The sequence below is a fragment of the Aspergillus steynii genome (genome assembly GCF_002849105.1).
Source record: "Aspergillus steynii IBT 23096 chromosome Unknown P170scaffold_2, whole genome shotgun sequence".
Lineage (NCBI taxonomy): Eukaryota > Fungi > Ascomycota > Eurotiomycetes > Eurotiales > Aspergillaceae > Aspergillus > Aspergillus steynii.
This window is the reverse complement of record NW_020194399.1, coordinates 1036518-1051842: the sequence shown is the minus strand read 5'-3', so window position 1 is coordinate 1051842 and position 15325 is coordinate 1036518. Positions and strand designations below refer to the sequence as shown.

Below are 15325 nucleotides of genomic sequence, written 5' to 3'. Positions count from 1 at the left end.
TATCGACCTTCTCTCTCTCTCACTTCCTCAGACTTTCGAGTTCAATGGCAGCTGAAACCCTCTATACACCTCCTGCATCCGTTGACGTACGCGTCAGCACCCTCCCTTAATTCTCCTGCCTGCAGCACCTGTCACACGTCATCATTTGTGTCCCTCCGACTCTGACTTCTCTTCGCCTCTGCCCACTCCCGCAGTGCATGCGAGTGTCGCCAAAGCGCAAACTCCCCCGATCACCCGGGCTCTCCGTCGGCTCTCGTTCCTTTTCTGGCCCGTTACCATGTCTGCCCTCCATACGGCACCAGCTGGTTTCTTCGAGCTGCAGAGGCCCGGTTCTTGGAGGCCAACACGTCCCTCAACGAGGCCCAACCATGCGGGTGCAGACGGCGTGGTTGCGGATAGCGATGCGTCGGCAGCACAACCCCAAGACCCAGTCGGTCGTGAGGAGGAACTCGGGGACGAGGATATCGATGATTCGGTAAAGGAGGACATGCAAAAACTCGAGGACACATTCCCGGGGATCTCAGACCGGTTTCGACTGGTCAATAGGATTGGCGAAGGTATAGTGAGCCTAGGTGCATTTTGGCCCGACTCGTATGGCTGATCCATTGCGAATCTGTAGGGACATTTTCCACCGTGTATAAGGCGGAAGATTTGCTATATGACCATTACAGGAACGACTGGGACATGTTCCAAGACAGCCACAATGACTCCTGGGCGAGTCCGCCGTCAAAACGGCGGCGGTTGGAAAATGAGAGTGGCCGACCATTACCCCCCAAACGAAGGAAGCCCCGATACGTGGCGCTGAAAAAAATTTACGTGACAAGCAGTCCTCTTCGCATTCAAAATGAACTTGAACTACTACATGATTTACGTGGATGCCGATCCGTATGTCCCTTAATCACTGCCTTCCGGTACCAAGATCAGGTCGTGGCTGTCTTGCCCTTCTTCCCTCATACGGACTTTCGGATTCAATATCGCACTTTTATGGTTGCAGATATGCGACATTACTTCAGGTCATTGTTCACCGCACTACATTCGGTTCACAAGCATAATATTCTCCACCGAGACATAAAACCGACGTAATCCTACCCTTATCAGACCAACCGTTACTTTGTGTCTTTCCGAACGCTAACGACGATACCGTCATCTAGAAACTTTCTCTATAATCCAGAACTCCGGGAAGGCGTTCTAGTTGACTTTGGTCTGGCGGAAGTAAGTCCCTAGAATACACCTGCACCACAAACACATCTGGGGAAACTAACTAATCAATCCTTCGCAGCGCGAGGGAGCTGAGTATACTGGCACTTGTCTGTGCGCTAACCCGGGCTATGTGCGCCGCAGTCGCTTACTGCAAAGTTATTATTACACCCATTGTTCGATGACTACGCCGTCCGCAGGACATCCAAAAAATGACTCTAGGCCGTCAAAACGGGCCAATCGAGCGGGAACCCGAGGCTTTCGTGCACCAGAGGTTCTCTTCAAGTGCACGTCTCAAACAACCAAGATCGACATGTGGTCCGCCGGGGTTATTCTTCTAACCTTACTTGGGCGTCGGTTCCCATTCTTCAATTCGGCCGATGACGTTGACGCAATGATAGAAATGGCAAGTATTTTTGGCACGCGTCGCATGAAAACTGCAGCTGTCATGCATGGTCAAATCTTTGAAACAAATATCCCGACCATCGGGGAGAAAGGATACAGTTGGGAGAAGCTCGTAAAGTGGGCCAGCTGTGTGGAAGAGTTGACAGAGAGCGAGAAACAGGCTACGCGTCTTCTGGCTGGTCTCATGGAACTGGATCCTTATAAACGTATGAGCGCTAAAGAGGCCCTGCAACACGAGTTCTTCACTGAGCCCATAGACCACGATGTGGAGTGGGGGGGAAATCCTGAAGACAGCGCAGACACTGGGGAGGATGGGGAAGGGGACAGAGAAGAGGAGGAAGCAGACGAGGTGGCCATGGTTTAGAAAACAAATCTCAGTTTATGACAATGATAATCAACATCGGTATTAATGCAAAGCTTTGCGGCATGATTGCGACCTTGTGGTAGACGTCAAGCAATGGTGAATAGGAGATCATGGCTTTTACGATTATCACCACGCTCCCAGTAGGGTATTTGGTTGTCGGGCACAACTCTAGGAGCCATTAATGTGTAATAGAGTATGAGATTATGTATTCCCATCAAAGGGCCGTGATGATGCTGTTAAGGGGGGGTGGATGAACACATATATGCGCTGCTGGTCGCGCGCGGTCGATAATCACATTCTATACTATACTGCCCAAGACAGAATCGGAGTCATTCCTCGTTTGAGCCTACAGCGAGCTCTAACTAGCCTCTCCAAAATCGTAATGGCCAGTTTGGGCAGCGTGCTGAGTAGCGCCTTTCTCCCCCGTAAATATCCCTCCGCAGGTATTGCAACGAATACGAAACCCTGCAGTATCGGTGTAGTAATGCCTGCCCTGCAGAATCTTACAAAGAGCCAGCGCCTTTTCTAGTACCAGGCCATCGGCCGAGTCAAAGACTTTGGTGTCGAATTCAGGGGGGGCATCTGTATGAGCGAATGGGGGAGCGGAGGGTGATAGCGCTATGGTATCATAGTGGATCCCGGAATAGACTAAGATACATCGTGTGGGCGGGCCCTCGTTGAAACGGTCAACTCGAAGCGTTTGCACATCGATCGAGCATATCTCTATATCAAAATGTTTGCTCAGGATGCTGAGCTCAATCCCTCCCCCCCATGAATCTTCGTTCTGGATCCAACGACAATAGTCGTCCGGCCGCTTGTCTAGCACCGCTTCCGAATACAGATCCGGTCTCTCTTGGATAGTTTGAGCAACGACAGATCGAAGTTCGTTCATGGCATCCATGCCTCCCATGAGAGCAGTGCCCACGGCGCGAAAGAGACATGAGTTATCATCGGGCATGATGCGCAGAATGAAAGTGCCCGCATGCTCGGAGGACGCGATCTCGGGCGCGTCGTCCGAGGTGTTCTGTGGCTTGTGCGCAGGGGATGGCGGCCCTGTAGGAGCAAGAGATTGCGAGGGAACCGAAATGGGGGGTCCGCCACTGCTGCCCGAATCCTGAAGCGTGTCGTCCCCCTTCCTGGTGACTATCAGTTGTTCGCCGTGGAGGTTGATCGCATGTTCTTGTAGGCTCGAACCAAGCTCGAGCCCATCCAGCGCGAGAGGTTTGAGGTCGGGATAACCGTATTTTACCTCGTAGGTAGTTAACCCGGTTGCGTTCACAACTTGATTCCGGAGGTCACCCACGGTTGCCGAGTCGTCGAGAAGGACCGTGGACTGCCCCTCCGGGCCGCGGATTCGAAGCTTCATCCCCATGGTGCAAGTCGGGTCTTATCGTCGTATATCGAGGGAAAATATTGCGGAACACCGAGAGTATAAATGTGTGAGGGATTCAAGGATGCAGAGAATCGAAAGGAGGGGAGAGGGAGGAAGGCAGATGAGTGGATTGAATGAAGTAGTTGAGTAGCAAGTGACCGGCGATCCAGCACATGTGGGGCATGGCACTCCATCGGCGTCGCCATACAACGACGTAGGGCACACTATACTATTTTCGGGGGGTAAGAATCCGGGGAATAGCCCCAACCTTGTGTCTACATAAGATATATAGATAGACAGGGATCTATATGGTGAACTTGAGCAAACATTCTTGGAGATCCTCCGCTTGCGCCTCGTTACTTCCCTGTACTGTTTGTACCGGTGTACCGTACGGATGTACAGTACGTATTGCATGTACTGTACATACTGTCATGACAGGGGTATGCGGTAAGGTACGGAAATCGTACCATACGTCAGGTACTTAGGCTGAGTCAGCATGGCTACTTGCGCGAACCTCGTCCTCTCCGACAACTCTTCCTCCCTCCCTCGCTGTTCTATTATTGCGCTATTGCGCGCAGTGTCGCCTGGTTGCAAGTCGCTCACCGAAAGAGTCTATAAGCTTGCCCCAACCCCAGCCCGTGGTCCTTGCGACTGTAGGTTGCCTTCAAGATGGAGGAATCGGAGCCGTCGCACGTCCAGCCCACTTCAGAGGCACCCGTGGATTCGGTCGCGAACGATGGGAAAGGTGGACCGATGCCCGCGACGGGTGGTGTCACTGATGAACAATGGCGGTTGATGATGGATGTGGTAATGGCCATTTATGATTTTCGAGAGCACGAGTGAGTTCTTGGCCCTCCTTGATCCTGTCGCATCAACCTCCCAGGCTAACCGCTCCCGTCCTTTTATCAACAACGCAGTGGCCATGACCCGTCCAAACTGTTCCAGCGCAGCGTTAACAAGCGCAATGTTCCTGACTACTATGATATAATCAAGGAGCCGATGGCCCTGAGCATCCTGAAACAAAAAATCAACAAGAGAGAGTACAAGCAATTTGCCGAGTTTGTGCGAGACTGCGCTCTGGTAACTATACCTACCCATACTATACTCCCTCCCTACTTCCTCCTGAGAACATGTGGGCACCGCTCTTCTGGAACCGCGCGCGCTGATTACCATAGATCCCCCATAACGCACAAACCTACAATCGCCCGAAATCTCAAGCATATGAGGATGCACTTGTCATCAAGGTTGGTTGCGCCTTGGTGGTGATTCCACACAAGACCAATTTGGTTTTCTGACAACCCTTCACTCAGGATGTTTTTGTTGCCGAGTTCCAGAAGCTGGTGAACCAGGGAATCATTTCCGCTGAAGAAGCTGAGCTTCCGGACCTCGGCGAGATCCCCGAGGCAGACCCTCTTCCCGAGGAGGAAGAAGAGGACGACGAAGAAGACGACGACGAAGACGAGGACGAAGATTCCGACGATGATAGTCGACGGAAGAAAAAACGAGGTCCGCGATCGGGAAGCAAACGCGAGGGTAACAAAGACGACAGTCAAAAGCCCAATGACCCCGAGCTGAGAAAGAAACGAGGCCGGCCGCCGCGTGTCGACACACCAATGGAAGCCCGGATTAAGGCGGTTCTCAAGGGGATTCGGAAGCTCAAAGGACCGGGGGGGCTCAAAGTGGGACACTTCGAGCGTCTACCAGACAAGAGTACCTACCCGGACTACTACGTGGAAATCAAAGAGCCCATCGCCATCGACATTATCAAGCGGAAGTCCAAGCGGAAGAAGTACAGCTCGGTTGATCATTTCATGAGAGATATGGATCTCATGTTCAACAATGCTAAGGCCTACAATCAGCCCGAAAGTCAAATATACAAAGACGCCGTTGATCTGCAAGTGGAGGCTCGAAAGCTTGCCGAGCTTGAGAAAAAGAAGCCGGACAGCGAATATCTCATGGAAGATGGGCGCCTACCCCTGCCCGATGGGATACTTTACAAAAGCGAGCTGTGGAAGGTCGGCGACTGGGTCCACATCCAAAATCCCAATGACGTGACAAAGCCCATCGTTGCACAAATATATCGCACATGGCAGGACGGCGACGGGGACAAATGGATCAATGCCTGTTGGTATTATCGCCCGGAGCAAACGGTCCATCATTTTGAAAAACACTTCTACCCCAACGAGGTGGTCAAAACCGGCCAGTACCGAGACCATCGAATTGAGGAGATAGTAGACCGGTGCTTCGTGATGTTCTTTACTCGCTACAATCGTGGGCGACCCCGAGGCCTTCCACCTGATAAGGATATATACGTCTGCGAAGCCCGGTACAATGAGGAAAAACACAAGCTGAATAAAATCAAGACCTGGGCAAGCTGCCTCCCGGATGAGGTGAGAGAGAAAGATTACGAGATGGATCTCTTCGACGTGCCTCGCAGAATCAAAAAGATTCCCAGTCCGATCAAGCATCTGCTCAAGAATGAGGCAAAGGAAACGGACGATCTTCCAAAACCCACCTGGGGGGCTGAGAATGCGCCCCCGGCAGTTGGTGCTGTCCATCGTCGCCCGCGGGATGAAAATGTGAGGCCTCCTTCCACCCATCTTCTATCCAAGTCTCGATAGACAAACTGACGGTTCGTTCTCTGTGTCTCTAGGAATCTCCGCCTCCAGAGCCATCGCCTTCCCCGCCGCCATTGCCTCCACAACCATTGCCTTCTGCCCCCGTTCGACCACCGTCGATCAGTCAACCATCTGCACGACCGAGTGTAGAAAGTCAAGGCCCCAGTGCTATAGCGGCGGCTCCCCCACCAGCACGATCCCCGGCTGCACCTGTTCCCCCGGCACAGCATTCCCCGGCCCCCGTCGCCCCAGTGACTTTTCAACCACCCCAAGTGCCGTCCGGCCAGCCGTACCAGCCTGCCTTGCAGAGACGTCCCAGCAACTTTGCACCGCAGTCTTCGCTTCCTGTCGCGTATTCGGCTTCTGCAGTGTCCCATCCTTACGCTCCTACACAACCGTCGCCGTACGCGCCTTACCAAGCCAGTCGCATGGCAATGCCAGGTGCAGCGATGTATAACCCCAATGCTCCTCGTCCCATCGAGGTCTTCCATCTAAGTGATACCGCAAACACGGCGATCCCGGAAGATATTCGGGAGCAGTTCCACTGTGACGACCAGGGCCGTGTGCTTTTCTTCTCTTCCCCACCGCTGGATATCGTCCCACCGGTTCAACAAAGACTAGGCCACTCACTCAAGTATCTAGCAGCCAAGGAGGAGCGGCGCAAACTTGTTGAACATAAAAAGCGCAAGGAATGCTCTGGGCGGGAAGAGCTCGAAAAGAACACCAAGCGTCAAAGAGCCGATGACGAGACGGCTCTTGCGGCCAAAGTAGAGCATATGACTGCCCTGGCAATCGGTACCATGGCAAATCAGATAGAGCTCGGTACGGACTCTATCTACGAACTCCTGTACCCTGCTCAAGCAGAGAAGGCAAAATCAGTTGCGACCCGGTCTCGGGAGCAGATGGCTCGTACCGATCATGCTTCCCAAAAACGGACGGCTCAGATCTTAGCGCATTCCGAGGAAGCCAGCTTTGTGAGCTTGAAAGGCAATGCCATGTACATGCATGGCATCGATCCTGGGTCCTAACCAGGAATCAGAAACAAGAGCAGTCTGCTTGTTGGAAGCCGCGCGCTCTTCTGGTTATTTGACATGGAGGAATTGAGGCTTCCCTCCCTTCTTGTTTATCGGGGGACGCCCGGTCGAAGAGGAAGCCACATGAGTCTGAGAGCGTTGTATCGCAGTGATGGGTTGGTTGGATGGAATATATGGCGCACGAGTTCGTGTGTTCGATCGATCTGAAATCGAACTTTGGGAGACTATCAGGACAAGATCGTGTTCGTGTTTAGATTAGCGTAGGCTTAACTAATGTATGGGAAGCCCCATTGTCACTCATATTTTTTTTTGTTTTTTTCATTCGGCGATTCGATGAGCTAGGGATAGGGGGTACGTAAAAGACAGCAATGAGGAGCGCAAGCCAAATCATGTGAATGAATATATTAAGCTGGCCTTTGTACATGAACATTGTTCGCTAAGACAAGATATCGCGAGAGAGGGGGGAAAGGGGAAAAAAAAAAAAAAAAAAAAAAAAAGGGAGGTAAGAGTCTCACAAGGAGAGTCCAGAAAAGTCGTCAACTCGTAAACTGGGAAGTGAGGACCGATAAAGAGATGAGAGGGTAGGCAGGGAACCAGAATACATAGAATATACACGTCCCAAGGCATGTAGAGGAAGCAAAGAAAGGGGAAGAAAAGAAACAAAAACAAAGAAGAGAGCACAGCAGATTGGAAACAGATCTACGATTAAATGTTGGCTCCTGTATCAAATTGTATGTCCTGGAGCATCAGCAAGTCGTGGCATCCCAACAATCCCCCCTCGGATTAAATGCAAAGACAGGCGGGGGGGAATGGTTCTCACAGCCAAGCGTGAGGGGGGTTTTGTAACCTCCAAAACACTCGTAAACAGACCCAGAATTTGTCTAGTTTCCAAGTATTAAATGCAAGAAAGAAAAAGGTTGCGGTGATTTTCCAGAAATCGGTTAACCATTCTATGCCAAAGAAACCAAACGATGAAAGAGAAATCCCAATTGTAGTCGCTCCAAATGGGCATTTGAGATGATCTTTTGAGGGAATTTTAGAATAAGCTCGTATGGACTGATACCGGCGTGATATTTTCCTTTTCAACGGGTCTTTTTGGGGGATGGAAAGGGGGGAGTATTGTTCTTGTTGAGGGTAGCAGATGTCACAGGAGGAAGCTAGATTCCGCTGCGCTGAAAACAACCCGGGGTTTGCCATATCACCAACCATCCGGTAGGTGGTTGTTCAGATTCCATAGTCAATTAAGACTGAAAGCCGGGGTTGCTTGTCGGAGTCGAATCCTCGTCATTGGACTCTGTCTTGTGCATACCCCATGAGGCACTGCTGCGCTTGTTGTTGTTCTCTTCTTCTTCCATGGAGAAAACTAAATCGCTTTGTTCTTCGTCAATTTTGCTTGTACTGACGGGTGACGAGACAGTTCTGTCTAAGCGACTATTGGCGCCCGAGGATGACGAATGACGAGCGGACCCAGGGTGGAGAGACATGCCGCTAAGTTGCTGAGAGATCATTGACGTCGACGCTTGTCGGGAAGGAGAAACAAACGTGGGAACTTCCCCAGACAACTGGCGGCTGCCGATGGGACCCAGGCTGGGGCTTCTCGTTTCCAGGTTCAATGAGGACTCGCGAAGAGGTGACCCGACCTGGGGGAATGAGGTTCCATGGGCATCTTCTTCTTTTTTCTGTCGCTGCTTTGCAAACAGGGCACCAAACCGAGAGGGACTAGACGCCAGGGGCGAGCCAACCTTTGACAGGCTGGTGCCAGTCATCCCAAGCCCGCTGAGATCACGATGGCTCGAACTAAGCTCATGATCAGTTCGAGATAGACGACGGAGCCGCTCCTGCGGCGTCAGCACGTCATCATGTAGGTTGATTGGCAGGAAATCTTCTTCCATGGGGAAATTGCTTTCATCCCAATCGTCCAAAGCTGTGGGTCGAGGGACACTGGAAGAGAGCATGCGAGGCTTTACAGGCCGTTGGGAATGCAAGAACCGCGGGCCCAGACCATCTTCGGGTACTCCAGGAGGGGAAGATCCGATGAAGGAAGCCTTCCTGGCGTCTGGTCCGTACGCCGTGTCGCGAAGATTCCGGAGGGCGTCCGACGGAGCCCCTATTCGTTGGGCAGGTGGCGAGAGCTCCAATCCAAATTTCGAGGGCATGGAGGCGGCTACGGGGCCATAGCGGGCAGCATGGGAGATTCCTTGGCTGTCAAAAGACGCAGGCAAGGGAGCGTCAAGCGCGGTCAAGTGGTGATGGTTTGGGGACATGGGGAAGCGCAGGTCTTCAACCGGCGAGCCATACTTAGAACCGGTATCTGAAGCCAAGCCCGTATCGATCGTAGGAATAGCATCGTATAGCGGTGGCGGTGGCTGCGACTGCTGTTGCTGCTGTTGCTGCTGCTGGGGGTGTAAAGTAGCGAAGTCTTCTTGGTGTGAAATCTGGGAGGCATAGCGAGGATCGTGGCCATTCATTCGTTGTTGCGAGAGCACCGAATTGGTCAGGGCTGAATCTTGGTTGACGTATGCTTGCGGATTGACCCGGCCACCCAGGTTGAGATGGCTTCCACCCATCGCACTGGGTCGATTGACCCGCCGCCCATCGGGGAGGATATGCGCCAGCGCGCATTTAGCGCCGAACTTGCAGTTTCCCTGGAGCAAGGAGAAGTTTTAGCCATATGCCAACGGTTACGAACTTTCGCCCCGTTTCCAGCGGTTCGTACCTTGGTAAAATATTTACACGGCGCATAGTCGATCGCAGAATCGGTAGAATGCAAAAAGGGACAGGCAGGTCCAGCCTGGCAAGCTCCCTGGCGGTAGAATTTGCAGGGCACATGCTTGGTGTCTGTTGCGAAGTCAGTCTCTATGAAAGTACAAGACAGAAAAGAAACCCGTCGCCCTTCCGGCGCCGACGAGGAACATCGGCCGTGAGGCGGTGGGCCTTCTAGGAAATGGAGCGCGTAGGTATCATAGTTGAGCGTAGAATGGCCGCCATGGTCCCGGGGGAAAGACCTACTGCTTTGGTTGGGGGGGCTGCGGGCAGTCATATCGAGGCCAGAAAGATTGCGGGAATGACCGTTCTGCAGAGGTTGAGCCCCGGATGGAACGGGGAGAGGAGCGCGACTTTTCATGACAATCGACGAGGAGGGGAGAGAAGAAGAAGAAGCCGGAGGATGGGGAGATTGCGAGAGGCAGACAGCAGCATGGCCAGGAAGGAAACGAGAAGGAGAAAGAGCGAGAACTGAGCGAATATCCGGAGGGGTTTATCCACCCGGTGGGGCCATTGGGCCAAACCGGTTGGCGGTGAGCCTCGCGGTCGAGGTCATCACTTTGTACCTCCGGACAACCGCCGCGCCGCTGCGAGCCTGCGCGCGTCGGGGGGTACTTCGCAGGTACCTGCCATTCTCTTGGAGGGCGGCAGGTATACCGCCGGTACCGAGTACCTAGGAGGAGCTGCGAAGACTCGAGGTTTCTGCGGTACCGGGTACCCGGGACTCTAAGTAGACTACCCGTCGACCACCAAGTATATATTCCCGGTATACACCTCCACCCTCCGTAGTAATACATGTACATACTTTAACTAGTTACCACAGCAATACAAGTAACAAGAAACGCCCATTCCTTTGCATTTCTGACCTGCCGACATGATAATCCCCCGCGCATGACATGGCTCGACAGGTGGTGGCGTCATCTTCTCACGCTCCTCGGTCATCTGTAGACGCCCGGGGAACGATGACCAGCTCCACTGACTCGCTCTTTGCTCATCTGATGCTACCTGGCCACCCAGACCATGCCTCCCCTCGAAGCTTTCATTTAAACATTCGCGCTCCCCGCCGATCATCGCTCGTTTCTCCACAACCCTCTTCCGCTGTAGTCCCCAGCTCCCCGGCTCTGCCCCAAAAACCCTTCTCGCGCGCGCGCGCGCTCTCTCTCTCTCTCTCTCTCTCTTTTTCCCTCGGAGTAAAAAAGCAAAGAAAAAAAAAAAAAAACCAAATGATATCAAACCCACAAAATAAAGCTAGAACTCCTCTACTAAAATGAGTCTCCTTCGAGCCCTAAGGATTCCTGCGTGCCTGGGTTAGTGTACCCATGCTGTTCGATGCAGGGGATATTATACGCACCCAGAGCTCATCTCGACTCATGTCCCCTGGGATGTCCTCCGAGCACCTCTGCCACAAGTCGAAACAAATCCGACGGCGGGTGTTGGCATGCCTTTGCCACAGTCTCCAGTCTCTACTGACATCGGCCAAGCTCTCCTGGGGCATGCCACCAGAATCGAGCTCCCCGTTCCGTGACAAGTGTGTGAGAGTGGATTCGATTTCCTTTTCTAACTGATCGATATCACGCCGGAGTTCGCAAAGCAAGGGCCTTGTACTAAGGGCTAGCAGCTCTGCATGCGCCCTTTTTTCATCTTCCTTGAGGCGGTCGAGCTGTTGTCGCAGTTCCTGGGTCTCTTTATCCGTCACAGCCATTGTTCCTGACATGGCATCGTCAGGGCCTTCCTGTAGGGCGTGGTAAATGGTTTGTTTCCCTGAGCCACCCGAACTCAGCGGTTTCATCACACCCCGGGGCTCGAATAGGTGATAAAGCCCACTAACCGGATGTTCTCCCTGCAATCTTCTTGCTGTGATGTAGTTCCTTGAGGGCCTTGCTCGCGTAGGCTTAGAAAAGAAGCGACCATGGTTAGATGCAACATCCGAGTTCGAAACCATGGACTTTCTCACCCTTAGTGACTCCGTTCTGTAGATTCATCGAGACGTCGTTGGCCTGCTTAGAATGAGCCACGGAGAACAGAAGCTTGTCGCGATCACATTCCAACTGACCGAGTAGGGACGACTGCTAGAATTGAGCGTTGATCAATGGGAGTATGGGAGAGAGAGGGTTGAGATGTTGGGGAAGAACAGGGTCAGATGGGGCCTATACTTCTGCTTCCCTAAAGTGGCCGGTGGCAGCCCAATTAGCCGATTGCTCCAATGGCTCAGCAAGCAGGCTTACGAAGGTATTCCAGAATCAACAGAGCCCCTCCTTGGACAACTGATTGGGATTAGCTATATACTCGACGACCGGGGGCTATTGGCAGCCACCGGCTTACCATCCCCGGAGGATTTCCGATTTCCCAGTTCTGGAGACATGGTGGGTGAATGATGGGCGTGAAGATATGACAAGATTGCGCGAGCCGATGTATGTGAGCGGTTGCGGTGGGTAGAGGTTGATTACTCGACTTCTAGGTACAGAGGCTGGGATCAACGCACGTCACGTGCAAGTAAAGATCGCAGCTTCGGTTTACATGCTCCATTTTGACCAGGGAATTCCGATGAAGATTTTCATGGTCAACATCAACCTGCATACCCCTCCGACACGATACAAGCAAACCCCAGTCGTTCCAGTTATGAAGCACAAAAAAACCTTGAAAAAAAAATTAAAGAGATGAAATGGAAGAGGAAAAGAAGCATAAGCTGGAAAACCAACAAGAAAGTGAAGAGAAGAGAAGAGAAGAAAAAAAAGAGAAAGGAGGAAAGCTGAAAGTCAAAGTGCCGGCTTCATCTTGCATTTACAGATCACTTTCTTTTTTACCCCTGGGGTCATCAAAGCAAATGACTAGCAGACGACAAAGACCCCCTCCGGAATGCTGAAATATGAAACAACCAAATGATTTAAGACACAAATCGACCTAAGGGGTATCACATCACAGTCTAAGAAGGCGTTAGTATCGGGGTTTACTCCAGGGGGAAGTCGCAACACTTACGCAATCGTTGTCTTTCTGGACGGATGGGACCCCCATTTCCTCGAAAGTCTTCGGGCCTTTGCTCGGTTGGCTACTCTGCGGTTTGGCGGGCGGTGCTGCGGGCTTCTGGCTAGTCGAGCTCGACGAAGACGCAGGAGGCTTCGGGGTGGACGGTGCACTAGAAGGCTGCATGGATTCGGCACGGGGCGGGAAATTCGCCGAAGAGGGCGAGGGCATGGCTGGCCGTGGAGAGCCCACCGGGCCGCCGCCCTGAGGAGACATAGGTCCTCTCCCCGGTCGGCGGTCGGACATATTCTCAAGCCTCTGGGGACGCCTGCGAGCATCGGCGTTGGAGGACTCAAGGGGCGCCGAGTATCCAATGTCCAGCGTGGGAGCTGCCGACACAGGACTGGTCGGCCCGGCGCTTGAAGTCCCGGGAGCGGGAGATCGGTAACCCACCGGTCCAGGTCCGTACGATGCGGCACGGTTGTAGCCGGGCCCATTGGAGCGAATGTTGGGGTTGATCCCAAAGGCAGAACTCGGTCGCGGGTCGGGCATGGCGTAGCCGGGCGGGTACACAGGCCGGGCGCGTGACGATGGCCGGTCCGGATATGGAGCATTCGCTGGCGGGGCACTATCCGAAAGGCTCATTCTGGAGGGATCGGGCATCTCGATGTTCTCCGAGGTTGATTGCACTGAATCACCTCGCTGGTGGGAACCATAGCGGGATTTGATGCGGGCGATGGCAACCTGTTCATGATCTTTCCGCGATAGGGTCTTGGAGCGCGAGATACTGTCAATCCGACCCGTCGCATCTTTGTTGCCATTGGCTGCCGCCTTCGCATACCAGCTTCGGGCTTCCTTGATATCGGATGGAACGTAGATGCCGACCTCGTAGAAGTAGCCCAGGGCAAACTCGGCGGTGGGGAAACCGCTCTGGGCGGCACGCTGGGCATACGTAAAGGCCAACTCGTCATTCTTGTCAAAGACGCCCTCGTGGCCGCAAAGGAACCATTTGCTGATGGCCATTTCCGCCTCCGGTTCCCCTTGGCGAGCGGCCAACGCGTTGTAGTGTAACGACAGGGCTGGGTTGAAGTCGCAGCCAAGCTGGCATAGTTCGTACGCGGCGCCCATTTTCACCTGGGCCTTGGCAAATCCGTGATAGGCAGCTTTCTCGATGTTGACCCGCGCGGCATTTAGATCGAGGGGTAGGAAGTTCTCCGGGACGTTCACCTGGGGCAGCTCTCGCGCCAACAGCATGCCATAGACCTGTACACCTTGTGAGACCTTGGAGTGACCCGGTGAGCCAGAGACTAGGAAGAGGGCTACCTACATAGGCACCTTGCGGGGCATTCTCATCGCATGACTGCGCGGCAAGGTTGATGTAGTCCAAACCCGTTTGGTAATCCTGCCGCTGGCCGTGCTGGCCCAGCAGAATCATCATACCTAGACGCTGTGGTGCGGAGTCAGCAGGTGGCCCGGACGGCGCTCTCGAACCAAGACCGGGGCGGGGGACTTACGTAGAAGGAGGCAGAGTCGGCCAGGGCGACGCCTTTCTCGTAGTGACGAATGGCCTTCTCCGGCTCTCCGGAACTCTCGAACTGCATTCCAATGCGGTATTCGGCCCTGGCGTACCCTTTCTCGGCCGCCCTCGAGTAGGCGCGGAAGGCCTCTTTCTTGTCGATGCGAAAGCCGAACTTGCCGAATTCCAACCACATGCCCTTGATGAATTCGGCCTTGGGGTGGAACTGGTCGGCCAGGAAGTTCACGATGTTCATGGCATCGACCTTGAGCTGACGCTCCACCTGGGGCGTTTGGGGACGCGGCGGCTGGATCAAGGACAGGCGGGCTTCATTCTGCGTGGCGGCCTCGACGTAAGCAAGAGCATCCTGGGCCCATGCCAGCTGCATCTCCGGGTCGTTCGAAGACAGCACGGGCATGCGGGCCTTCTCCAGGCTGGCCTCTTTCTGCTCGTCGGTCGGAGGCACATTGGGCGGGGGGTTGCGAAGGACGGGGAACGGGGAGAAGTTGGGCGACTCCATGGTGTCGTAGACGGCAGATTGCTCGTAGTGGGCGGCTTCGTAGCCGGAGGGAACAGGTTGGCCTTGGACGACGGCGGCGGAGGAGGTTCGCTCGGGGAAACGCGATCGATCATATTGAACGGGAGCGTGTTGACTGCGGTGAGGGCTTCGGGCCTCATGCTCGAGGTGGGCAATATTGTCCTGCATCGTCTCCGGAACTTCAGGCATCACCCTGGAGATTATTGGTAATTTTAGATTAGCAACAACATCCACCTGGAGCCAGAAGGGGTTGGAAGTAGCACTAGTCCGGCGTAGTCGTCCTTTACGGAGTAATTTTTTCTTTTTTCTTTTTGGGGGGGGGGGGTTTTTTTTTTTTTTTTTTTTTTTTTATTTCCCACCCCTTCTTGGATTTAATCCGCAGCTAAGGATCGGGGCGGTCGCACCTTTGAGGAGAAGGGGATATGACTTCTGGCATGTAAAAATCATCTTGGCCCCCTGGATACCATGTAGCACCCAGCCGTGGCTGACCGCGACCTTGCGGAGGCCTGTTCATCGTTGGGCGCCTTTTTTTTTTCCCCCCTCCGTTTCCGAGACTA

The 15325-nt window shown here is 53.5% G+C and overlaps 6 protein-coding genes across 6 annotated transcripts; 2 read left to right on the top strand and 4 right to left on the bottom strand.

Moving 5' to 3' along the window:
- Nucleotides 1–33: 33 nt before the first annotated feature.
- P170DRAFT_433617 (serine/threonine protein kinase CDC7) lies at nt 34–1986 on the top strand. The gene is made up of 4 exons (XM_024848537.1): nt 34–557; nt 620–1079; nt 1152–1212; nt 1280–1986. Exons 1-4 carry the CDS (start codon nt 278–280, stop codon nt 1964–1966), a joined length of 1488 nt encoding a protein of 495 aa, XP_024707046.1. The 5' UTR covers nt 34–277; the 3' UTR covers nt 1967–1986.
- Nucleotides 1987–2161: 175 nt separating this feature from the next.
- On the bottom strand, nt 2162–3578 carry P170DRAFT_433616 (ubiquitin-specific protease OTU1). Its single transcript, XM_024848536.1, has one exon. It carries the CDS (start codon nt 3336–3338, stop codon nt 2325–2327), a length of 1014 nt encoding a protein of 337 aa, XP_024707045.1. The 5' UTR covers nt 3339–3578; the 3' UTR covers nt 2162–2324.
- Nucleotides 3579–3888: 310 nt separating this feature from the next.
- On the top strand, nt 3889–7306 carry P170DRAFT_401194 (putative RSC complex subunit (RSC1)). Its single transcript, XM_024846361.1, has 5 exons — nt 3889–4177; nt 4256–4418; nt 4514–4582; nt 4649–5917; nt 5992–7306. The coding sequence occupies exons 1-5, from the start codon at nt 4008–4010 to the stop codon at nt 6982–6984; spliced, it is 2664 nt and encodes an 887-aa protein (XP_024707044.1). The 5' UTR covers nt 3889–4007; the 3' UTR covers nt 6985–7306.
- Nucleotides 7307–8231: 925 nt separating this feature from the next.
- P170DRAFT_443882 (putative spindle poison sensitivity protein Scp3) lies at nt 8232–10114 on the bottom strand (the record flags this gene model as incomplete). Its single annotated transcript, XM_024850593.1, has 3 exons — nt 8232–9635; nt 9707–9828; nt 10000–10114. The coding sequence occupies 3 exons, from the start codon at nt 10112–10114 to the stop codon at nt 8232–8234; spliced, it is 1641 nt and encodes a 546-aa protein (XP_024707043.1).
- A 917-nt stretch (nt 10115–11031) lies between these two features.
- On the bottom strand, nt 11032–12265 carry P170DRAFT_85221 (putative TBP interacting domain protein). Its single transcript, XM_024855415.1, has 7 exons — nt 12076–12265; nt 11979–12017; nt 11907–11916; nt 11807–11819; nt 11708–11750; nt 11582–11644; nt 11032–11514 (listed from the first exon to the last, which is right to left on the bottom strand). Exons 1-7 carry the CDS (start codon nt 12113–12115, stop codon nt 11039–11041), a joined length of 684 nt encoding a protein of 227 aa, XP_024707042.1. The 5' UTR covers nt 12116–12265; the 3' UTR covers nt 11032–11038.
- A 399-nt stretch (nt 12266–12664) lies between these two features.
- Nucleotides 12665–15282, bottom strand: P170DRAFT_422714 (putative chitin synthase activator (Chs3); the record flags this gene model as incomplete). Its single annotated transcript, XM_024847460.1, has 5 exons — nt 12665–12676; nt 12730–13977; nt 14042–14161; nt 14229–14961; nt 15173–15282. 5 exons carry the CDS (start codon nt 15280–15282, stop codon nt 12665–12667), a joined length of 2223 nt encoding a protein of 740 aa, XP_024707041.1.
- Nucleotides 15283–15325: the final 43 nt, after the last annotated feature.

What these genes read in the sequence shown, in the direction of transcription:
- P170DRAFT_85221 (XM_024855415.1), bottom strand. Translation starts at nt 12,115, where the DNA reads ATGTCTCCAGAACTGGGAAATCGGAAATCCTCCGGGGATG. An exon ending in TCGGAAATCCTCCGGGGATG is followed by an intron (nt 12,018 to 12,075) that starts GTAAGCCGGTGG and finishes AATCCCAATCAG; the next exon opens with TTGTCCAAGGAGGGGCTCTG. An exon ending in GATTGCAGGGAGAACATCCG is followed by an intron (nt 11,515 to 11,581) that starts GTTAGTGGGCTT and finishes CGGGTGGCTCAG; the next exon opens with GGAAACAAACCATTTACCAC.
- P170DRAFT_401194 (XM_024846361.1), top strand. Translation starts at nt 4,008, where the DNA reads ATGGAGGAATCGGAGCCGTCGCACGTCCAGCCCACTTCAGAGGCACCC. An exon ending in TATGATTTTCGAGAGCACGA is followed by an intron (nt 4,178 to 4,255) that starts GTGAGTTCTTGG and finishes TCAACAACGCAG; the next exon opens with TGGCCATGACCCGTCCAAAC. An exon ending in AGGATGCACTTGTCATCAAG is followed by an intron (nt 4,583 to 4,648) that starts GTTGGTTGCGCC and finishes CCCTTCACTCAG; the next exon opens with GATGTTTTTGTTGCCGAGTT.
- P170DRAFT_433617 (XM_024848537.1), top strand. Translation starts at nt 278, where the DNA reads ATGTCTGCCCTCCATACGGCACCAGCTGGTTTCTTCGAGCTGCAGAGG. An exon ending in CACCGAGACATAAAACCGAC is followed by an intron (nt 1,080 to 1,151) that starts GTAATCCTACCC and finishes ACCGTCATCTAG; the next exon opens with AAACTTTCTCTATAATCCAG. An exon ending in TTGACTTTGGTCTGGCGGAA is followed by an intron (nt 1,213 to 1,279) that starts GTAAGTCCCTAG and finishes AATCCTTCGCAG; the next exon opens with CGCGAGGGAGCTGAGTATAC.
- P170DRAFT_433616 (XM_024848536.1), bottom strand. Translation starts at nt 3,338, where the DNA reads ATGGGGATGAAGCTTCGAATCCGCGGCCCGGAGGGGCAGTCCACGGTC.